The 25,041-nt window shown below is 35.9% G+C and overlaps 1 protein-coding gene across 2 annotated transcripts in view; it reads left to right on the top strand.

Moving 5' to 3' along the window:
- chka (choline kinase alpha) overlaps nucleotides 1-22,993 on the top strand; it is a 29,692-nt gene extending 6,699 nt beyond the window's left edge. The window contains exons 4-13 of one of the 2 annotated variants that reach the window (XM_028450218.1): nucleotides 976-1,029; nucleotides 8,700-8,813; nucleotides 9,830-9,963; nucleotides 13,154-13,258; nucleotides 13,734-13,792; nucleotides 13,893-13,980; nucleotides 17,654-17,762; nucleotides 17,836-17,942; nucleotides 18,895-18,976; nucleotides 20,258-22,993. In XM_028450218.1, coding sequence (XP_028306019.1) covers nucleotides 976-1,029; nucleotides 8,700-8,813; nucleotides 9,830-9,963; nucleotides 13,154-13,258; nucleotides 13,734-13,792; nucleotides 13,893-13,980; nucleotides 17,654-17,762; nucleotides 17,836-17,942; nucleotides 18,895-18,976; nucleotides 20,258-20,317 — 912 coding nt within the window. In that variant the 3' untranslated portion in view covers nucleotides 20,318-22,993. The remainder of the gene's footprint in view (nucleotides 1-975; nucleotides 1,030-8,699; nucleotides 8,814-9,829; nucleotides 9,964-13,153; nucleotides 13,259-13,733; nucleotides 13,793-13,892; nucleotides 13,981-17,653; nucleotides 17,763-17,835; nucleotides 17,943-18,894; nucleotides 18,977-20,257) is intronic. The other variant, XM_028450217.1, reaches the window with a different exon arrangement.
- The last annotated feature ends 2,048 nt before the right edge of the window (nucleotides 22,994-25,041 follow it).

The raw sequence follows: 25,041 nt of genomic DNA, 5'->3' as shown, positions 1-25,041 counted from the left end.
TCTGGGGGTGGGGCATGTCGTCCTCAAGCTCCACCCCTTATAATCACAACATAAATATTCTTTACTACAGAATAATGGTGGTTAATCAGCCCGGTTACCTGATTCGATTTGATTGCAACTATTAAAATATTGATTTGATTAAAAAATACAATATTTAATTATTCATTCGAAATGATTAGATTTTAAAAAGTACATTTTTTTTCTTTAAATTGCCTGGTTTGTATTACAATTTGAATAAATGAAAATAATTGATCTTTGGAAATGTAATAATCGTCATATTCGCGATGAATCAATAATGGATTTTTTTTCACCAACCCTATTATAGAGCATATTAAAGGTAGAGTCAATTTGGTCCAGTTAGTGAAAGGAACAACTGAATGGTAAACTGTAAAGATGATTTTGGGCACAACTTCCTGTGTGATAAAGCAGTTTGGCCATGGGCCAGTTGAAAGTATATTTTGGTCACCAGTGTAAAGCCATTATCCAGAATCTGTTTGTTTATTTTAATTAAGCAATTTCTTTCTTTATATTTCATCAATTTATCACACATTAGAAAGTATCAGCCCTAAGCTTAGGGAGGATAGTTTTACAACTGTTAGATATTGTCCTGATGTGACTTGACGAAATAAACAGCAAGTTCTTCTGGTTTGTACTTTGTACTCTTGGTATATACTGTTTATACTATACTTGTTATCATGCCCTTTTTTTTTGGTCTTGACCATAAAATGAACCTTTTCTCCTCTAATAGCTGCCATTTACTCCAACTGCAAGATTTCAATATGAATCTCATTTTCTAGCTCAAACTCAAGGCCACGGGCTAAACATTAAAGAGAATACATGGAACATAAAGTAAAACTGTCTGTGTGCGTTTGAACTGGTACTGTACCGTGTGCCCATTAGGAATAGCCAGGCCTAAATGTTGATGCATTTCACCAGTATTCATGGATACTTCTTTTCTTTTTCTTTTGTTGATAGATGTCCTGTAATAATGGTGATTCTCAACAGTCAAACAAAGAAAATCTCTTCCAAGTAAGTAACTGATGATGATGATGATGCCTTGCAGTATGTTTCATGATGCTGAATTGTTGCTTTGAGTCACTTCCTCTCTGATATGCTGAACCAATAGGCATCACAGGAGAAACTGGACCTTTTTATTACTTTGCGGGTTGATTTTTTATTTTTTTTTATTACACTTGATTGATTTTGTTTCTAAAGCTTCCTAAAGCCCAAAAGACTGACTGCTAGTCAGAGTTGGAGTCAGTTATAATTGTGATTGCGTAATTGATAATTAATTGCAATTATGACGTAATTAATTTAAAAGATCTGCTGCTGCCGTAATCGTAATTAAATTGTATTTGAGTTCAGATAATGACTCTGTAATTGTGATTGCCGTGAAAATTCGATAAAAATTGTCAATTATAAATTGAAAAAACTGGGGAACCATCTTACAGTTATTGTTATGTACAGTTCTACACATATGTGGTTAACAGTTATTAAAATATGTTTCATATTAAACTTTCCCGCATTTTACAATTTTAAAAAAAATTGAAACTGAGAGGTGTACTACTGACACAAAAAGGCTCAGACACCCACACCAAAAATATTAAAACTATATTTGAATTGATTATGAAGCCTAACAAGGTAACCAATAGATAGGAAATAAATTAGATGGTGGATATTTGTTTTTAGTGTATTTTACAGCTGATTTAGGACCTGTAATCATCAAGAGATGCTAAGAGGAAGCTAAGACAAGATTATTAGGTTATTTATTTCAGGCTCAGAAAGTAAATTAGAATTACGTTCTCAATTACTAAAGTTCAACTACAATTAATCAGAATTACTGAGGATATAGAATAATTTGAATTGGGAAAAATGCTGGTCACTGTTATCATAATTGAATTGTAATTGAACATGGGTAATGGAAAACTTAATTGTAACTGAAAAATGTAATTGATCCCAACCCTGCTTCTAGTTTTTATTATTTGTTGAATGTTTTATCACTCTCTCAAGTTTTTCATTTGAATCCTTAAATCCACACATACGTCATTAAAGAGCCCGTGATCAAATGTAGCTTGCAAATGTGTTATCGGCTTTTACATTTTTTTTTATCTCCACTAACTAATTAACAAATGACAAAATCATAATTTACTCAAAATCACCATCTATCGATTCAATTTGAACATTCATTGTAACAACACTTGCAATGGAAAAATCAGTCTAAGGTCGAACAAACAGGAAACAGGAAGCCACAATGCCCTCTGACTTAATGTGGCCACAACCTTTGACCGTTTCTTTACAAAGCGCGTCACCACTTGATGTCTTGTGATATGGGTGAGATCATCTACTACCACTACAATTACACACACACACACACAAAAATCATTATTTGTATGATTCAGAGTAGAAGTTTTTCTTAAGTTGTTAGCTTGTTAGCTTTTAAGAGTTTATTTGAGTGAAAATCACGATGAACGAATGATAATAGGTAAAACAACTTCTAAATCATATTTGTATTATTTTTGTAAATATCTGAATCATATTGGTATGTATTTGTTTATTATTATTATATATCCTACTTTATTTTCTACTACTGTAATGTGTGTGTTTCTGATCCCTATTTTTTAACAGTTTTTTTACTTAATTATACACTTATTTATTGTTTATTCTTTCTTTTGTCTTTGTTAACATTTTTATTCTTTTCTTTGTGATTTTTTTTGTTTTGTGGCTGTAACAAAAGCAATTTCCCCCTGGGATTAATAAAGGAATTCTGATTCTGATAACATCAACATCAAAATATCTTGGAGGAACAAATTTGATGAATGCAAAAAAAACTGCGTCCAGGTTGTACCCCCACAGTTGGGGGCTTGTCCCGACATGTTCACATTAGTGGAGTCCAGTTGCTCCTCTGCAGGAGTTTTAGCTCAGCCTGCTTGCAGCAAACTGCCAGTAACTCTCTTCTCCATTCTACTTCCCTGAAATATGAAAGAGGTGTGATTAATCACATGCACCTACGATTAGTCACCCACAGAGTCCCTCCCTGAATCGTCTCCGCCTACCAATACATGCACATCAAACTCCCGTTAAAAGCTGAAGATAGGCACCAGCAGAAACTGGGACCCTGAATAAAACATTGAATGTAGTTCTGTCCAGTTGACTTTAATTGAAATATTTTAGATTTCATGACAGTTCACTGAACCTGCTCAGGGTTTTCAAATTATCAAGATACAACTTGGAGGTTATTGATCTAGGAATGGTGAAAGAAGTGTCAAAAGTCTGGAACTAAGTGACCCCATGAGTGTAAACAGGAGTGCTGGTGATCAGTAACTGTTACATAACTGTATGTGTACATAGTCTGTCTGGACAAAATGTGTCCCAGTGGACCAGGTCTGAGCCTCATTAATGTATCCCTTTAGTGGCTCACACTGACACACATCGCACAGGAGATAAGAATTAAGGTTAAAGCGTGGGCAGTTGTCTGTCTGATGCATAAAGTACCTGCATCACTTTAAGGTCACCTGGTAATTAAGTCAAAGCAGAGGAGATGCTTAAAGTGTGTTTTGTGTAATGATAGAAAATTTAACTATATTCAGAGAGGGAATTTTGGATTAAAGTGCATACTAGCAATGGTAGAAACATCTTAAATAATGTGCCTAATATCTGTTTCCTTGGCTAGAGTTCAGCTAGGACGTGTCCTTGACTTGTTGATGATTAACCTCTTGATTGAGTTGACAGCTTGTCTGACAGGGTGACCCTAACCAAACATGACACTAAAACGCTGAGCAACTACATAAATAGGTCAGACCGTGCTAAACTGGGGCTAATGGAGGGATTGCAGGCTTGACAGATGGTCAATATGAGACCAAAGGGGTTCACAATGTAGACCCTTATGGTGACTAAACGGTTAAACACAAGCTCAAGTTTTCACAAACTACAACTAGCGGGTTAGCTTAAATTCTAGCCTGAGATGCCTTGCCAGTTAATCATAATTATAGACTTTACGATACATACTGTATACAAATCCATACATACAAGCTTTGTCCTCTTCTGTTTATCAATAAAGTTAGAATGAAAATACATTTTGATCAATTTTGACATTAGAGTACGTAAATACAATTAGACTGAGTTGAGATTACATGGATGTAAAGACGGCATTATTTACTATTTACTTTAATTGTTTAGTGTTTAATGCATTATCACTAATGTAGATGTAAGCCAAAAGGTACCTAAAGCATTAATGAATGGACACCAATGTGATTCAGGATTTGAAAGGAAAAAATAAATAAACTAAGATTTAAATGAAGGAAAAACAATATGTCTCTTGTTTTCGGGTAATTTTTGATTGATTTATGGCTTTCAAATTCAGAAATGTTAAAGTATCCAAAATATATATCTCTAAACATTATCGCCAATAAATTTAAACTTTTTAATTACACACTTAGTCTTGAACTTTGTAGGGTTTTTAACATTACGTGTACTAGGGCTGGGCAAAAAATCGATTTAATTGAATTTGTAGATAAAAACGATTTTTACTTTGCAAATTCGCGTTTAAAAAAAAAACCATAATACATATATACATTTTTTTTTTTTTCTCCACCACAGTCTTTTCGGACTTTTTCGCGTTCCGTCCTTGTGAGTTACCGTAGCGCGATGTGAGCCTGCTCCCTCTTTGTTTATATTTGTTTACCCTTTGAGTAGGCTTTAATTTTTTATTCCTACTATGCTGAGATGATAAGGGAAGAGTTCATTATTGTTTTAATTGTAATGTTATATGTTATAAAATATGTAGTTATCTGATTTCTTAATCAAAAAATTTAAGCTACTGTGAAGTTGCTGTTGTACTTTTGCTTAAACCTGGGTTAACGCTTGAAATTGTTGAATGACAGAACCTCATTTACCATTTATTTTGGGATTGTTCTATGCATTTTAACTCTTGAGGACAATCACAGCAATAAAGTTGCACTTTTGACAATATATCTGATGTCTGCAGTCATTTTTAAGTGTATTGAAAAAGAAAAAAAACAATCAATAATCGAATAGAAACTCAAATTGCCCAGCCCTAACGTGTACAATCTGACAGAAGTCTTTCAGTTCCATTTTGTGGTTAGGAAAAAAAAACCTTCAACCTACATACAAGTATGTCTTTGCTTCAGAACAAAATGTAAAAGTGGATGCAGGATCTTAAAAAAGCCTGCAGAGAGTTCAGTGTAGGTCATGAGTGATGTATAACGTTCTTCTTTTTACTGAGGTTGTAGGTTTGTAGAGGAAAGCACTAGAATTAATGAAGTCATTTGTCATCTGTCAGACAGACTCCATGCCCAAAAGTCCCCGTTCTGCTTACTGCACAAGATCAAATATCACAGGATACATGTCGAGATCATATTGGGTCAAGAGACTATTTAAAACTGAACATTAAGCATTTCTGTAGATAAGGCCTTATGTAACCAGGCAGAATGTCCTGCCATCAAACGACCTGGCAACAAACCAACCGTGCTGAATGTCCAGGAGACAGATTCAATATTTGTTTAATATGCTCATGCTTTTGGGAAAAGCTATTTAAATTGCATTTAAGTATTGTTTAAATTCAAAGCACCTGCTAAAAAGACTAACACAAATCATGTAAGGATATTATAAAGCATTGCTAACATTGTTTTTTTTCTCAATTCCCACTGGGAAACAATGGCTCAGGGTTTTAGAAAATCCCCTTTCTGATCCAACACACATGTATATAACGTTAATGTTAGACAGCTGTTGTCCTCAGCCTTTATTTCACTTTCTCTAATGTTCAGCATTGTTGCTCAAAATATACTCTTATGAATAATTCAAATATGATGTACAAACTTTGCGCAAAGTAGGAGCTGTTCTCACTATGAATTGACTTAAAATGAAATTCTCACCATATAATCAACCTTGTAATCTTTTAGATGCAACTTGTCTGTAGTTCATCAGAGCTGTGCATCTGCCCCCTGGTCTTTCAGTTCAATCTGTATTATCCCGTCTATGATAACCTTATTGTAACGACAATGGCAACAATAAAAGTCAAAATGTTTTATTACTGCAGAGCAAATCAGTCACCCTATGTGTAAAGTTTTTTTCACCACGATGTTTCCAAAGATATTCACTAAGTATGCACTTTAAATTACGATGTAACATTGAGTCGTAAAAGGGGCCATACTTCTTTCTTTAAGCAGGCTTCCTGCTGAAGAGCAATTTAAAAAAGTGATCCACTGGCTAGCAGCCAATGACCACAGCAGTCTGGTCCAAATCAGGATATTTTGCAACGCTTTATCTAAACAGTGATTACCTTAAGTAAGTTCAAAATGCAGGATGTCATTCAATGTTCTTTACCGCAGCTTTAGCTTTCGGCTTTAGCTAGGTTAGCGTTGAAGGAAAGAGTCACATAGCATTACAAAACAAGGACTATTGCCAATGAAGGATGCCTTCAGACAGCTGTAGAGTTATGCTAACTGCTAGCATTAGTATTTGCCAATAGGCTGGGTAAAAAATGTTATTGGTTTGATTTTCACCTGTTAACCAGACTAATCTGGCATTAACTTTAGGGTTACTTTATAGCACTCAGCATTATTAGCTGAAATAAACATGACTTTAAGGTAAATTCATAGCACTGTTAGCAATATTAGCTGAAATAAACATGACTTTAAGTTAAATTCATAGCACTGTTAGCGTTATTAGCTGAAATAAACATGACTTAAGGTAAATTCATAGCACTGTTAGCGTTACTAGCTGAAATAAACATGACTAAGGTAAATTCATAGCACTGTTAGCGTTACTAGCTGAAATAAACATGACACTGTTAGCGCTACTAGCTGAAATAAATGTGACTTTATAGTAAATTCATAGCACTGTTGATGCTACTAGCTGAAATAACATGACTTTAAGGTAAATTTGTGCTATTAGCTGAAATAAACATGACTTTATAATAATTTCATAGCGCTGTTGGCACTACTAGCTAAAATAAACAACACTGTTAGCGCTACTAGCTGAAATAAACATGATTTTAAGGTAAATTCACGGCACTATTTGCGCTACTAGCTGAAATAAACATGATTTTAAGGTAAATTCACGGCACTATTAGCGCTACTTGCTGAAATAAACATGACTTTAAGGTAAATTCATGGCACTATTAGCGCTACTAGCTGAAATAAACATGACTTTATAATGATTCATAGCACTGTTGGTGCTACTAGCTGAAATAAACATGACTTTAAGGTAAATTCACAGCAGTGTTTGTGCTACTAGCTAAAATAAAGGTTATTTTTTAGAGTTTAGAGTGCCTTGTAGGTATGAAAGTTGTCTGACTTTCCTAATCTAACTCAGGTTGGGTCGTACAAGACTCCATACAAGCCCTGAATTCATTTGTCCTGCTAACTTTGCTGTGAAGTAGGCAAGCATTTTATTTCCTCAGCCAGTGACTTCTTGCCTATTTGGTGAAATGCCCAGTTTTCAGTCTTTTTCACTCAAAAGACTTAAGTCAGTCAGAACCAAGTCCGGGTTTTGTTCCCAAACACGTGTTTTAGTTGTTCAAGAAAAGGTCACCTTTGAGCTCCTGTTGTGCCCTGGGCAACATGTGTCTCTGTTCATGAAACCTTAAAGTTTTTATTCAGCTCCTATTTTTTTTTTCCCAGTGCAGGGACATTAAGCAAACCTCAAGTAACCCTAACAGCAGCATTTCTCCTCATTCAGGCCTTTCCATCCATCTCCTACACCCGCTGCTTTCTTTTCATGCCTTTTTCAGACATTGCTTTAAGCCTGCTGTTGTTTTAGCATTTGCACATCTCAGACTTCAAGAGCTTTTTTCACAAAGCAGCTTTGGCAATCCGCCCACTAAAAGACTTTGGAAATACCTGAGCTGATGATAACAAGACCCCCTTCACAATTTGATCCTCACAACAATAACTCTACATTCGTAAAATCCGACTTTTACATCATGAAATTTCTTTCGTCAAATACTTGTTAATCTCTACAATAGAAAAAGGTGTCGTGTATTTTTGTTTGACTCAAGCAGTTTCAGCTATTAGTCTGATGGTGGTACGCATCATAACATCATTATTATTGCATCGAACATTAAACTAGACTGCGGTTTCAACCTTATCATAAAAAAACAAAATGCTGCACCTGTAGAAGATGAAAGGAGTTAAGAAATCTGATTTCAGACCCTGTGACCTGCAGTAGAAGCTCTTTGTGTTTCTCATTAACACTTCAAAGCGCTGGGTGGTAAGCAGGGGGGGCAGAGGTGGATTCCCCTCATTATTGATTGATGTTTTTATTTCAAACTTGTAAAATGATAAAAGAAGTTTAGAAAACAAAAAAATGATTAATTACAACAGCAGAAATGGACCTTTGATATGATCCACAAACACCTTAATCCTACCCCTTTAATCACTACCGATTTTTAAGTACAACTAATAATACAATTATTTACCCATATATCATTAAACGAACAATCTAAATATTCACAAATAGCCCATAGCTAATCATCAAAATAGAATCAGATTCATTCCTCTACCTTGTGAAAATAATTTCTTTATACCTATTTTTATACTGAATTATGTTTGAACAATGTTTTACTCATTCTGTTCCATAATTTTACTCCACAAATTGACATACAAACGCTTTTCAAAGTTGTTGAGACACTTAAAACCTTGAAATGTAACGTTCTCCTTCTGCTGTGTGTGTGTTTGCAGGGTGCAGAGGCCATGGTGCTCGAGAGCGTGATGTTTGCAATCCTGGCAGAGAGGGAGCTTGGGCCGAAACTCTACGGCATTTTCCCTCAAGGTCGCCTGGAGCAGTATGTCCCTGTAAGTTACAGATGTTCCAACCACATGCAGCTGTGGCCATTACCACAGGATGACTAGGGTCACTGAATGTGGATTAAACCGTTACGCACTCAGAGAACATGCAAACATACACCCAGACTGCACTGAGATACTGTATCAAGCTCAAATCAACTATCACGTATGTTACACCTTTGGCCATTTTTACAAAGATTCACACTTTATGCAAAACAAATATTTGTGATACTATGATATGTAACTGATATGTACAATTTTTTGCTGTGTGTAGATTTTATGGCTCTGTACTTTCAGCATTATAATAAATGAAATTAAATTGACAGTATTGATTACAACTCTAGGATAAGTGCATGAGTTCATTGTTACATTTTGCCTTTTTTGATTTATTCATATTAACTGTATTTTCTGTTAGCATCTCTTATAACTGCTCCTAAATCAGCTTTAAAATACACTAAAAACATTTAATATCTTATTACTTGCCTATTTATTGGTTTTCTTGTTACGCTTCCTAATCAATGAAAATATAGGTTTTAATATTTTTGGTGTGGCCGTCGGAGCCTTTTTTTGTGTCAGCACAACCCTTGATTTCAAAACTTGATATGAAACATATTTTAATAATTAACTACTAATTGTTAACTAACACTAAACAATTTTAATAGAATTTTCGTTACAATTACAAAGTCAATTATCTAAATTCAGTTACAATTAAATTACAAACAGCAACAGATTTTTTCCATTACCATTTCAATTCTAATTATGTCATAATTGTCATTAATTACCAATTACGTGATCGTGATTATAATTGACCCCAACCCTGTTTGCCTTTGACAAAAATACAATATTTTAACATGTTAGCATGTTATCAGAGTGATAGTAAAGGTTTTTTGGATGAAGTGTGACATCTTATCTTGTGAACTGAGGATTTTTCTCAACAGAATGACGACATGTTTATGACTTGAGTCACCGTGTTTATCTTTACGTTTATCATGATCACATAATTAACAGAATTGCTATCTCTGCAGAGTCGTAAACTGGATACGTGTGAACTGGGCGACCCAAACCTCTCTGCCGAGGTTGCAGAGAAGATGGCCAGGTTCCATATGATGAGGATGCCCTTCAACAAGGAGCCAAAGTGGCTGTTTTGCACAATGGACAAGTGAGTCATTTCATTACACGCACACAAGAGCATCAATACTGCACCACTGACCACTTATTGATTAGCGTTATCAGGACAGTCGGTGTGCGTTTCCGTTTGAAGTGCTTTATTTATCTGGTGGTTATGAGCATGAGGTTGCACAACGTTGGAGGTAAAGTCCGTCGTCCAGTGAAATTCCTGTCTCTAAATACTCTACTGTCGTCATACAGGAGTGCAATTCAAACATGAGTAATTTGACCGACTAGTCTGGAAATTTCCATGTCAGACCTAAAGATTTAGAAAAGTTCCAGCGTCGGTATGACAAGAATAGAAATGAAAAACCACATAACGTTTTAATACAGCTAGACTTTGGATGTTGTGATCCAGTAGATGCCCTTCAAACTTCAAGAATCGCAATTAAAGTGCCCTTTAAAGCAGCGATTCTCAACTGGTGGGTCCTGACCCAAAAGTGGATCACAGACCTGTACTGGGTGAATTGCGGACAGCTGGTTAAAAATAAAATAAATACTTAAAGCTGCTATCCGGAGTTTCTGAGAAACATCTTGATGTCCCGCCTTAAATAGCCCCACTTCCTCCCACTGCCTCTGCCAGTCTGCCAGAAGCCACGCCTCTACTTTTCTGCATGCGCATCGCGAAAAGTAACAAGGTCGCATTGGGTGCATTGATATAGGTCTATGGGTCAGGATAGAGCCAAAATCATATTTACCTGTTTGCAGTTGTGATGAGCGGCCTTGTTTCTGTGCACAGTTACACATTCACTTTGATTGACAGACTCAAAAACAGGAAGTCAAAGCCTATTGGCTGGGCACACTCTGCGATCCTTTCTATTTGTATGGGGTCTATAGGATGAAGGAGGGACTTATATACATTAATGTATATGAATGGCCACAGACAGTAGACCATAGTAAAAGACTTGTTAGGTACTTTATTGAATTTCAAAAGAATCATACATTAACATAGATTTCTCAGAAACTCTGGGTATCAGCTTTAAAGTCTCATGTTGGACTTGTCTTTTATTTGAACTTAACATTTCTTTTTACAGGCATGTTGTGAAATGCATGTTGGACATGAAAATATATAGATTTATGCTTTTACAAAGATTTCATGTGTGTTTTTTTTCAACGACTAATTTTGAAAAACTAAATTTGGTTGGTTGAAGCCTGCGAAGCCAAACAAACTTTTGCAATTTTGGGAAACTTAACAATCAGTTAGATGCATTTGTGTGGTCATCTGTTCTGTTCAGTAACACCTGAAACACAAATTTACTCCAGCTGATATTCCATCATTTAAAAAAAAAAAAAAAAATTGTGCATTTATTTTGATTTAAAACTGTTGTTTAAAATGACTGACTACCGTATATAAACACTGACTGCAGCAACTCTAAATAGAATAAGGCAATTTTTATTGTTTATGTTTATTTTTGTATTCACAGTGCTGTGAATACAATTATGCTACTTCTAGTTGGAAATATTTCCTGCTACAGTAATGAGGACCTGATTTCTTTAGGACTCAAAGCCCAATTGTAACAAAGAATTAAGCTCTACACAGTTGTCCTTTGTCTATACACAGAACTTGTATTATGGTTAAAAAATGTAACTGCACCCACAACTGCAAACTGAACTTGTCCATGTTGTGTCACACATTTCTGGCTTGATTTAGATTAAATAAGATCCAAAAATACTGAATTGCATGTATTTTATTTAAGTTTTATTTTGATAGCGAACTAGGGAACAGTCAATCAGCTGTCATATTTTCTCATTTGACTCTAGAGCAGCCCTGTAATGCTGGATACTTATTTACATACTGCATACTGCTCATAGTCCCATTGTTGTTCATCTACTGCAGGGGTCACCAACACGGTGCCTGCAGGCACCAGGTAGCACGCATGGACCATGTGAGGGGCCCTCAGGAGCTCTAGTCACCAGTGAACTCCATCTAAAATCTGATTTACTTTGCAGGATTTAAACTCTCTAAGACAGTGATTCTCAACTAGTGGGTCGGGACAAAAAGTGGGTCGCGGACCTGGTCAAAAATAAATAAATAGGATTTGTCTTTCATTTTGAAAGAAAATTTTCTTTTGACAGGCATGCTGTGAAATGCATGTTGCACAGGAAAATATAGATTTATGTTTTAAAAAAGATTATATATGTGTGCTTTCAACAGCTATTTTTGAAAAACTAAATTTGGTTAGTTGAATGAATTGTGGGTTGTGATTTAATGACTGTGGCAAAATGTGGGTCCCAGGGTGAGACCAGTTGAGAACCCCTGCTCTTTAAATGTTTATTTTCATTAAAACATTGTGGGCAATATTTTACAGTGCTGCATATTTGATGTATGGGTTGTGGCATGTTATATATATATATATATATATATATTTTTTTAAACACATGGTAGATTTTCAGAAAAATATGACATAATGTGGTGGCCTAGTGGTGAAGGAAGCAGGCTTGTAATCAGAGGGTCACCGGTTTGAATCTCACCCGGTCAATAACTGTGGGATGTTGAGCAAGTCTCTTAACCCCCAACTGCTCCCCCACAGCTCCTCAGGGTTAGGGTCAAATGCATAGAACAAATGTCATATATGTGTAAACATATATGACATTTGTGTAAACATATATGACCATAATTTAAGGCGAAAGCCCCTGATTTAATGACATTTTTCATTTATAATTGTTACATTTTACAAATGTTACATGTTGTTCGTTAGAAGCAAGTGAAATAGGAAGATGATCATTTTAAATGTCATAAAATATATGAAATGTAATGAAAATGAAACAATTTAATAAATTAGGAGACATAAAGTGTTGCATGTTGAAACCTAAACATTTCCTACCTTTATAAATTACTGCTAACCTTCTTTATCGTCTTACCCTCTAATTAAAGTGAAACTGTTAACATTTGGTATTTAAGAAGTTATTTTCTAACTGGTAGCCTTTTGGACTATACTGTACCTACGAAGTAGCTCTAAGTTTCAGAAAGGTTGGCGACCCCTGCACTAGTGAATCAATGAGCTGATGAGAAAGTAGTTTAGTAGAATAGAAGTGGGTCCTTTGTTGTTTATACGTACGATACATGGAACAAAAAATAATCTTTAACCGTACTGTTTGAACTTGAAATGTATCCAACTTCAGATTTTATGTAACATGTTTCTGAGTGAAAACGTGCTGAATAACAATCACTCTCTCACCAGGTACTTGAGCCAAGTCATGAAGCTGAACTTCACCAGAGAGACCCAAGCACGCCGCTTTACCCGCCTGCTCAGCTACGACCTCCCGTCAGAGATGGATGTGCTAAAGTATGTTTCTACACACACATGCACATGCACACACTACAATACACACATGGGACGAACATGCTCGTGCCTGTAATGAGTCCAAACGTGGCGTTATGTAACAGAATGTGCAGAATGTGTAGCTCCCGTGATGTTGTTAATCCACAGAAACACGCTGACTCTCCACTGTTACTTCCCCTCTTTAAAAAAACACCTTTGTTTTGTTATTAGAAGTTTTTCTAAAATATTAAGCATATTTTTGTTTATCACAGATAGTCAATAAGGTGAAAATTCAACTTAGCTTTTATTTTGTAACGTTTTAATGTTTTTAACTTTCATATTTTATCTAATCTTTGCTGCTGTAATACTGTAAATTTCTCTATTGTGAGATGAATAAAGGATTATCTTATCTTATCTTAAAGTTGGTGCAGGTGAGATTTATGTGAGATCTGTTGTCCAGTCTGTAGCTTTGACGTTTCTGTTTCTCACCCATCCTCAGGTCACTGTTGAAATCGACTCATTCTCCTGTTGTTTTCTGTCACAATGACTGCCAAGAAGGTAAAGCATAAATGTATACATATATAGATGTATAAAGCTGGTCATTATCGTCCAAAGTTGAATTATTATGATAATAATGATTTTGGTATTTTTCTTTCAGGGAACATCCTGCTGCTGAAGGGACGTCAGAGCTCAGACAAGCACAAGCTGATGCTGATTGATTTTGAATACAGTAGTTACAACTACAGGTTAGTTTGACCAAATACTTAATGTTTGAAAGCCTGAATCTGGAAACCTGTTTATTTTTAGGTTGTGTACTCCTCTTCCTGTTTACTTTTGCACCGTTAACGTGTTTGTTTTTAAGACCACTCCTTATATTTGCTTTAAAGTTTGTGCAAGTTTGATTTCATCACTGTCGGAGAAAAGTATAGCAAAGTGATACAATGGATTATTAGACACTTTTTGAACTGGTACATACAGTATGGCAATAATATAGCATGGGGAGATAAAAGAAGTCTAGTCCTAATGTTGTTGTTTTTTTACCCTATATTTATATAGAATTTTACTTATTGCATATAGATGACAATGTATCTAACTGATAGTTTTGTAACAGTTATAAAGTTTACTTTTCCATTTTGAACTTTTTTTTTTTATCAATAGGACAAATATATAAACAAAACGCTAAAAGTAAATTATTAATGAAATTAATATTATTTTATGGCAGCAACTAATCAACAAGAAATGTATGTTATGAGAAAAAAAACATTCACATTTTGTATAAAAGACATTATAGAAATATAATTTTATCCTATATTAGACATTAACAAATTGTGTCAAACCTCTGGTTTCTATTCTATGTTATCTTTCATAAGCTCTTACTGTGACTGTACTTTTTATTGTTTTTCATGTACTTGCATTCTGTGCTTTTTATTTGTTTTAAGAACATTTTAGTATGAGGCCACATGCGGCCTTTGGTCTAATGTTATGCGGCCCGCTAAGTAAACGTACTAAATGACAGAAAAATACGCAAAACTAAAGCAAGAATACATTAAAAAAAAAATACATAGAATTACAACATTGTAGGAAATTACAATAAAAGCCAAGGGAAAAACACAGAAAATACTCAAAACACAAACAAAACTACTCCAAAAATGAACAAAACGACAACAGTGTTACATAAAATTACCCAGAAAAATATGCAAAATTACAGAAAATGACAAAACAAAGAGACAAGAAAAACATGAAAATTTACTCCGCAATCCCACAGTACTGACAAGCAAAATGACAACAGAAATACACAAATGACTCCAAAAAATGTGAAATAACAACCCAAATACACAATATGGCTCCAAAAAACATATTTTACTGGAAGAATACACTAAAGGAGAACAAAAAGGCACAAATTGCCTCATAATGAGCAAGACAACAACACACATACACACAAAATTACTATAAAAACTATTTTTTCTTCCCTGCGTTAACCCTCAGATTGTTCATTATTCTAAATGCTGACATGAATGTTAAACATGTGGCCCTTCGATCAAACAGTTTCTTCATTTCAGTCTGAACTAATCTGCTTAATGTCTGCCTGTTTTATTTTTTGTAATTCTTTGTTTAACCTAAAGTGCTCCTAAACCAGACGAGGAGGTAAAATAAAACAAAGAAAGTGTGGGAGATGAACCCAGATACTGAATCAGAATAGAAATAAGAGGGGGAATGACACTGCAGTCTGCCTATGGTGGTCATAATTCAAGGCTCCTCCCTCTGTTCTCAGCGGTTGTTATGTAACAATATGCTGGCCAAAGGAATGGGGGGGGGGATTTCCAGGTCTCACCTCTGATAACAGATATTGGTTGTGCTTATGCATCTTATGTCTTATTTTACATCTCCTGAGTGTAAACTTCTGATTTTCCATTTTTTGAGTAAACAGTGCAGATTACAGTCTAATCCCACCTCTTGTACAGTATATGTGATGTGATTTCGAACACACACGTTACCCAATCCCCCAAACATGTGAGTTTAGACGGGAAGGCCACGCCCACCAGCCTGCACATTGTCTGGATGTTTTCCTTTTTGTTTCCATTGACGGGCATGAGGTGGATGTGGAAACGGGGTAGGCGCTAGGCCAGAGCCCCCCCCCTTCCCCTTTCAGTGCTGGTGAAGGTTTTGTGTTAGAAACAATCTCCAGCTTCTGATAAGAGTGTGGGAATCAACAGAAGCAGCTGAAGGACACAGACTAGCAGCCAGTGTGAAGGACAGAATTCATTACAAACAGTCAAAGTGTTGGTGAAGTTGCATCTGCTGATTTATTTATGAACATGTGGTGGAATAGACTGGTTTATTTAGAGCACTCAAGGTGACACTCAGTCCAGTGTCTCTAGAGCACGTGTCAAACTCAAGGCCCGAGGGGGAAAATCCGGCCATTTTGAGCATCCAATTCAGCCCGCAAGGAAAGGTTAAAATGACTGGAATCATTGTGTAAATGAAACTCTACATTATTTGCTGTGGCTCACAGTTTTCCTGGTGCTTATATGGCACGAATGCAGTCATTTTTAGTGTTTAACCCGTTAACGTCCACCGTCCCGAATACGGGTCAAAATGCACGTTCTCACTCGTTCACGCTTTTAAGGGATTAAATGCTTCTCAAATACAGCCCCATATCACAAGTGTCATATACCGTTGGAAAGTTTAGAAAATCACTTTTTTAACCATACAAACCATTCTAAGAGACAACCATCACAGCAAACATAGTCAATTATTTAGTCAAACTTCGGGGGAAAATTGGGGACATAAACAAGCTAGCCTCCTCACCTTTAAAGCAGTGCCATGTCTTACTGAATCCATATATTCCATCAAAAGTGGTCTCAAATATTCAATATTTATCCCAGTATTTAGTCCAAAACACAGTAAAACTACTGTAAAAAAATGAAAAAGTAACATCTTATTCACTAGAAGAAAGCAGCGACGCGCTAATTTCTTCTTACTTTTTTAGCTCTTTGAGGCTGACCGTGTCATTAAATGGTTGAAAAAGCTGAAAATTCTTACAAATGTGTTTACTTTTCCTCAAATTATTTTCATTAATTAAGTAGAAATTGGTCACAAAATTTAGGAAATGTTTAGGTAAGATCCTGTAGGGACTGATATCTGTCACTTATTACTTCGATATGGTTTGTTTCTTACATGTTTTGTATTTTATGTATACTTAGAAGAGCAAAATATGGCTCAATGTTGAAATTAGACACTTTCCTGCATAAAATCTGTGGCCCACTTGAGATCAAACTGCTGCGTATTTGGCCCCTGAACTAGAATGAGTTTGACACCCCTGGTCTAGAGACTTTGCACAGTAGTTGGAGTTTTTAAACAATAAACTGATAACGTAAAGACATAGTGTAGGCCTCAGATTAATTGATCAAAGTGCTCAAGAAAAGGTTGAAAATTACGCTAAAATGTTTATTTTGATCTACACTGTAAACACTGTCTTATTGACATTGTCGGGAAACTTTTGCACATTACATTGAGGTGTTTTTACTTCATTCTTACGGCGATTTCTTGTTTCCTTGCCGGACAAGGAGGACAATGATTGGCTTGACTACATTTTTGTTCTGGTTTGTTCCCAGTATTCCCAGTGTTATCACTTCATTCCATAAGACATTCAATTTTGGCCAGATTTCGATTTTTCCATACAAGTCCTAAAATAAACATGCACCATTCCAAAAGTGTGTTGGGAAGTCACTTCAGAAGCTTTTCTTTTTTATTGCTGTATAAGGTCCACATTATCTCTTTATCTGACTAAAGATGATCATCTCCAGCAGCTTACACTACAAACATGAAACTGGAGGAAATCAACAGAAAATGAACGTTTGGTTGTAAGATCTCATGAATTCTCTGACCTCTCATACTCTACTTCTGTTAACCTCACAGGGGATTTGATATCGGAAACCATTTCTGTGAATGGATGTACGACTACAACAACGACGAGTTTCCTTTCTTCAAAGTCGACGCTCACAACTACCCTTCGAAAGCCCAGCAGGTGTGTTTGTGTGTGAGGGAACGTGTGTGTTTTGCCCTTTGAACTCGTGACCAACGCAGATCTTTATTTGCAGCTTCACTTCTTTGAAAGCTACCTGCGTGAGTTCGATCCAGACTTTGATAAGCTGTGCGTTGAGGAGCAGATGAAGCTGAAGGAGCAGCTGTACGTGGAGGTCAACAGGTATACATAAAACATAAAGTTCATATGTAAAAAAAAAAAAAACATAAATACAGCAAGTGCACAACATGTTGACATCGCATTAGGTTAGGGTTGTGGTCAATTACATTTTTCAGTTATAATTACATTTTCAATTACCCATGTTCAATTACAGTTATGATTATGCCATAATTATCTCCCGCCACAAAGTGTGGAAGGGGGATATTGGTTTGAGCTCCGTACGTCCGTCCGTCCGTGTCAAAAGGGACAGCTTTTCTCAGAAATTGTTTAAGATAGGATAACCAAATTCGTTGTGTGGCTACAGGGTATCAATACCTTGATGAAGTTGGAAAATGAGAAGCCCACAGTTATTTTTTCCGGAGTTATTGCCCTTGTTTCGTTTTATAGATTCTGTTTGAGGTATCTTCAAAAGGGACAGCTTTTCTTGGAAACTGTTTAAAATAGGATAACTAAATTCGGTGTGTGGCTTCAGGGTATCAATACCTTGATGGAGTTCGAAAATGACAAGTGTGCAATTATTTTTTCCGGTGTTATTGAACTTGTTCTGTTTTACTTTACTCTGAGGTGACTTCAAAGGCGACAGCTTTTCTTAGAAATCGTTTAAAATAGTAATTTTATATTCTGATGTGACAATATTTTCTTATGTATACATCTAAGTTCTTAGATTTTGGACATTTAGGAAAAGGTTGCGAGTTATGAGAACCAATCTTGCGGGGGGAGTTGATGACTGTCTTTTTGTTGTACTTAATTATCATTTACACAATTATAATTGACCCCAACCCTGCATTAGTTTTAATCCCATAGCTATTTTTGCTGATATTTTGTACATTAATTAAAATTTGTTTGACCAGGACAAAAACTGAATAATTAGTTTAAATCTTAGTCATTAAAAACAGCTCCAAAGTGATTAAACACCTCCAGACACATTGAACGATATCTTTCTGTGTTCTTGCAGGTTTTCCTTGGCGTCTCACTTCTTTTGGGGTCTGTGGTCCATCATTCAAGCTCGCCTCTCCACTATTAAGTTTGGATATCTGGTGAGTTTGAAAATGTATTTATTATTCGTGAGATGTTTTTTAAAATAAATACTTAGATTGTGTGAATATTAGTCGTTTTAAATGAGTCGGGAGTCAAATCTCCATCAATGGCATTCTGAGCTAGATACATGGGAGCAGAACATACAGCTACTACATTGCAGCATATGCTTTATACCAGGTGGGCTGGGACTTAAGAGTGGGTCACGGACCTGTACTGGGTGTGTCGTGGACAGCTGGTCAAAAATAAATACTTAATATCTCTCATGTTGGACTTGTCTTTTATTTTGAAATAAACTTTTCTTTTGACAGGCATGCTGTGAAATGCATGTTGCACAGGAAAATATATAATCTTTTTTAAAACATAAATCTGTGTGTTTTACAGCTATTTTTGAAAAACTAAATTTGGTTGGTTAAATTCTACAAGAAAAAGCGGGTTGCGATTTAATGACCGTGGCAAAATGTTGAAAACTCTTGCTTTATACTGTTAGTGTGGTGCATGTATAAGCACAATAGCTGCACCATAACACACAGCGCATGATGTAGTTCTACACTAACCTTACTGTTGTGTTAAAGCTTGGCTTGAATAATACGGCACAGGTTCTGTTTTTTAGTTTTTTATGTAGAAGAAAAAAGGAACTCAGAAAGTGACAAATCCAATCAATAAACAGCAGCTATACCAATATAAATACATTTTCACTCTGCTCATTTTTCATAAAGTTCCTGCTTTAAAAACTAAACAAAGACAAGACAATTTAGCATTTTTATTTAAACCCATAATAATATTCAGCAATTTATTAGATAATGACAGTAATCTGGATCAGTACCATTATCATTCACACTCGTAAGACATTTCTGTCCCCATTAATAATGTTTCATTAGGTCCAAATGTATGGGAACTCCCATTTAAGAAAAAAAAAAACAAAAATCCAGATGAATTGCGCAATCCGTATCTGATGAACCGACCTGACATAACTGAGTCAAATTTCATATTGATCCATTCCGATATGAATCTTTCAATTTTCACCAATTTTTTAAGCTGATCCAGAGTCAGTATATTGATCTGGATCCTGTCTAAAATGTAAATAAATTGTCCATTACATAAAGTCTATCTTTGTTTAAAATTCTATCAAAATCTGTTAAACAGACAAACTCCAGAGGTAATAATAATGTTCAGCAAATAAAAACAACGTTGTCATCAGCATAGCTGTTGTGGCAGTAATAGTTACAGTATCTTGTATAGCTTTCAGCAGTGTTTCATTAATGTTAATGATTGTGTTGCAGAAGTACGCTCAGGCCAGATTCGACGCCTACTTCCAGCAGAAGAAGATCTGGGCGGTGTAACGGAGCAACGTCACTCGATTGGCCACGTGTTCTGCCAAACAAAGTGTGGAAGCCTGGAGGGAAGTGTTTCTGGCTGAATGAAGATTCCACGCTTTACTCCCCCCTCTCTACACTCCGCGGGGGCTTCATCAGCTACTTTTAGTGATGCGCCGAGCAAAGCCAAACCTTAGCATCTCATGGCTAGATGCTTCAAGTTCAAGCATTCAATATCCATTGCAGCTCGGAGGTTTACGCTGGTATAACCCCAATTTGTGGCTAGAAGCTCAGTGGCTCAATCTCTAATGCTAAGTCCAGGCTTTTCGAGCAGAAAAAAAAATCTAATTTAAAAAACAACTATCGGTTCCGGCTTGATCAGAAACATTGCATCAATGTGTCTGTATGGATCGTTTCTTTTTGGGAATGAACTCGACTAGAGATGACGTCAGAGTAGCAGCTGCAGCTTGTCTCGGCTGTTGGGATGAATAACGACTGGATCGTCCGGACTGACTATGCTCCATCAAATCAGAATCAAAAGCACTAGAATTCTTCTTCACGATGAAACATTTAAAGGAATGTTTTTCATGTAATTTGGGAAAAAAAAGTCTCATCTCTTGTTGCTGGTAAAATAAACGTGGGTTTCCTCCATTTAAATCTCAGTTCAAACCATTTATATTACATTTATTTGACATAATGTTTAGTTCAAAGCATTTAAAATCTCCAGCCAAAGCGACATTCCCTTTTCTTTGAGCAGTTCAGCGTCACAGTTGCTAACGTTGTTCCTGAGAATACTGTGACTTTGCTTTTAGCATTTACTGGTTTTTGCAGTTAGATTGATGAATGCACTAAAAAATGATGGCTGATGCATTTCAGCATGAACAAACAAACATTGCAGGCTTTGGACTTGCCTCACTGGATGGATTAACTGGATGGAATATTAATGTATAATGTGTAAAACTATCTAACTGTTGCTGCGCCATTTTTACCCACAACTGGCCTAATGACTAAAGCAGTTAAAACTCTGCTGTAGGATCAGAGGTCTTTGTGATGGTGGTTATTCAAATTTAGAATAAATACTTTTTTAAAAAAAATGACACAAAGCCTTATTTTGCTTATGTAAAACCATCAATTTACGTTCAGTTGTGGTGTACAAAATGCAGCTTCGTCTGCCCCAAAATCTCTCTCATTTGTCAGATTAAACTGACTTAACCGGAGACAATCCTGATTTATTTACCCCCAAAAGCACTTGATGATCGGCTGCTCACGGATTCCGTCGGTTGAAAGGCAACTATGCTAACGGGCTGCTAACAACAAGCGGAAGTGTCAGAAAAGACATCCCTAATGCAGATAGACATTTGCACGTACGAACCAACACTGTGCTGCATTTATTAAATGTGAATTTTAGTGGATAATGTGACTCCATGAGGCCAGCTTATCTCTACCTCTCCTTTGCCCATTAACACTGATTCTTGCATCACCTGCTAGTAACAGAGCTAACGTTACCTCTGAATGATGGCTATAATCATTAATTACGGTTCACTAGAGATTATACTTTTGTCTGGCCATTTTTTGTTTTTGTCAGTTCAAGAAACTTGATCTAATATTTTTTGCTGAGCCTTTCGCATCAAACGCGAATGTTTTTCAGACTTTGGGTATTTGTTCTGGTAACATTTAGTGTTAAATTTGGAAACTGTGCAGAAGTCCTTGACCAGCTGCGTAGTGAAAAAAACAAAAAAATTGTTGACTTTCGAATAAGAAAGTGTTTATTTTATCTATTTTAATTTGCTGTTTTGGTGAGGAGGGTTCAGCAAAGGTGAGGCATTCGATGTTTTTAACGAAAATGTGAAGATTGGTTAAGTTTGCCACACATTGTATTAACTACCACAAAGTGCAACCACCACAATGGCTGTAATGTGAGCAACAAACAGCGTTCCACGGTGTTTGAATGTTGGCTGTTGCACTTTTCCAGGATTTTTTTTTTTTAATTATTATTTTTGTCTTTAGTTGTCATTAGCGTGCTTTTGTTGTGTATTTTGGTCTTTCTTTTGAAAGTGTTTTGAAATGTGTTTTTACTGTGATTCAATAACTGCTGATGTTCACCAGCAGAATGTTCACCATATTGTACACGAGACATTCATTGGGTTTTGCAGTGTTACAGATGAAACTGTCCCTTTTTCATCATTTTGTGGCACTTTTGATTATTCAAACATGTTTTATAGTGTTCGTAATAATCTGCTTACTTTAGTATGTTTTGAGTTGAGTTTTTTTAAAAAAAAATTTTTTTAAGTACTTTATGTTTTGAATAAGTGCATTTTTCTGCATTTTAAACTTACACTTGTTACTTCTCTTTGGACCAAAACAAAGCATTTTTCTACTAACTAAAGCTGTGATCAGTCATTTACAGAGAAAAGAGACTTTCACGTTATGTCATATTTACTGACGCATAGATAGGCTGTCCAAAGGCAATTTTGTACCATATCGTTTTCCATGTGAATGTACACTCTGTAATGGTAACACTGTAGTAAAAAACTCCATCTGTCATGCAACTCACAGTGATAACCATTGCTCTATATGCAGCTGTACTGAATGCAAATGTACTCCTATCTAATTGTGTGTAAGAAAGAAAAAAAAAAAAAGATGTCGGGTGAACTGTGGCTGCACAGAGATGGCCTTTGCTGTAAATTTATAGCTTTGCACAAATAAAAGGAAAATAAGATGCAATTTAATATTTGTAGATTTTTTTTTTGTTTGTCATTTCTTGACCATGCACTGTCCCCCAATGCATGACTGCAGAACAAAATGCTGTGTGTAATAACAGAGAAATATGCTTTAACTTTAGCATAAGTTTTGTTTTATTAAGAAATGTTTACTGTAGCATTAATAATAATAAAAACATTTTCTGGCAACAGCAAACTGCTTTATAAAGCCATAGCCTTCATTCTGAATTTCTTGTGTTTGACCTCTAAAAACTCTGCTAAAGTAACTTTCCATTTCTGGTGTTGAGGCAAAAACTGACAATTTTTTTTATTTATTTTTATTTATTCAGTTTATTTCCGACATGGTTATATTCACTTTTTTTTTTTTACATTTTTTTTTTTTTTTTTTTTTTTTTTTGTACATGCCGAAAAAGGAGACAAGAGAAGCAGGTTGCTTATCTGGGTCCCGTCCCCTGTTTTACCATCGCAAATTTACATGGGTTTACATGTCTCTCTGGTCAAACATTCTTGAGTTGTTCTGAACAGTCCTTTTTTGTGTATTCTCATCTGTAGTCAGTGTTGTCTTTTTTTTAATTTTTTTATTCCTCCTCCTCTCTATCGTTGTTTGTGTTGGCCTTGTTCCCTGCCAGACGTTGTTAGCATTCCTCCAGTTCAAGAATAGTTCCTCTTTCGAAGGTGTTTGGAAGGTTTTTCCCTTTTCATCCATAATGTCACCACTCGGGATTGTCTCTTTTGGACACACATGTTTGCAGCTTGTTTTGTCTCTACATCAAGGTTAATCCAGCTGTTGTTAGTTCTATTGGCAGTGTTGTATTTTCCACTGTTAGATTTAACTTGTATAAACACATTATTATATCTTAGTTCATAAGCAAGGTAGTAATTTCATTGTACAGGAAAACGTGTTTCTAACTGCACATATGACAATAAACACTTTGAATTTAAATTTAATGTAATCCTTAATCACCCCACCACCTAGCAATTGAAATGAATAAATGACAGACCTTTTTTACTCTTGGTTTCCACATTTAATTCAGTCTCCGTAAAAAAATCACAGTCTGAGTTTTGTTTCCAGTGTTTAGATAGATCTGGGTCCATATCCATGATTACCATCAGTAATGTTGTTGTTTAGGTGGATCCTTCGTATTTTCCCAAGTCTTCCATCGTTTTGATGAGGATTGGTTTTCCGTTCTCTTCTCCCAGTGGTGTGATGTAAATCCTGCAGTTCCATGTCCACATCTTTAGAATCTTTCCTCCTTTTTTTATTTGGCGTGCCTTCCATGCGATGCTTGCATTTTTTTTGTCAGGCTTTCATTAATAAAAACCTTCGTTTCCTTCAGCTTTCTTCCTTGCTTCAGTAGTTCTCCTTTGAATTTCATATTCGTGAAGGTTATTTTTACAGCTCTGTTATCATTTTTCTTTGGCAGGAGTTGATGTTGTCAGGGTTCAGGACAATGTCCTTCGACTCCAGGTCATCAATGACCTGTTGTTCAATCGATTTTGTTTCTTCGTCACTTGCGTAACTCCTGGGTTTTATCTTTAGGCCTGTGATGATGACATCTTTCTCTCTTTCCTTTTGTTCCAGCTGTTCAACCCTGGCGTTCAACAATTTTATCTCTTCAGCATTTCTTTCATTCTTTTCTTTCAGTACCTTTGCTTCGCTTTGTAGGTTTTCCAGTGAGTTTTCCAGTGTCTTTTCCAACAACTTTATCTCTGCAGATAGGTTTCGTAGACCCTCGCGTATCATCTCCTTGACCTCTTCCAAACCCGAATTGGGTTCTGTTTTCACCATTTTCCTTCAGACTTGGGCCCAATTTTTTAGGCTGTTCAGCTGTAGCCAGCTGTAGCCAAGATCGTGTTATCGGAGCAAATGAAAACACGTCTGCTCTCTCCAAAGACCAGAGATATCAATATGATAAATGTTATTTTTTTGGATCTCTCAGCCCCTTCAAATTCATGAATTCAAATAAACTCCCCAATATTTGCAGGGCTCAGTTTTCCTGTGCTTATATCACATGATGGCAGTTATTTTAT

The sequence above is a fragment of the Gouania willdenowi genome, chromosome 6 (genome assembly GCF_900634775.1).
Source record: "Gouania willdenowi chromosome 6, fGouWil2.1, whole genome shotgun sequence".
NCBI lineage: Eukaryota > Metazoa > Chordata > Actinopteri > Blenniiformes > Gobiesocidae > Gouania > Gouania willdenowi.
The sequence above is the reverse complement of the archived record's forward strand: the minus strand, read 5'-3'. Positions and strand labels throughout refer to the sequence as shown.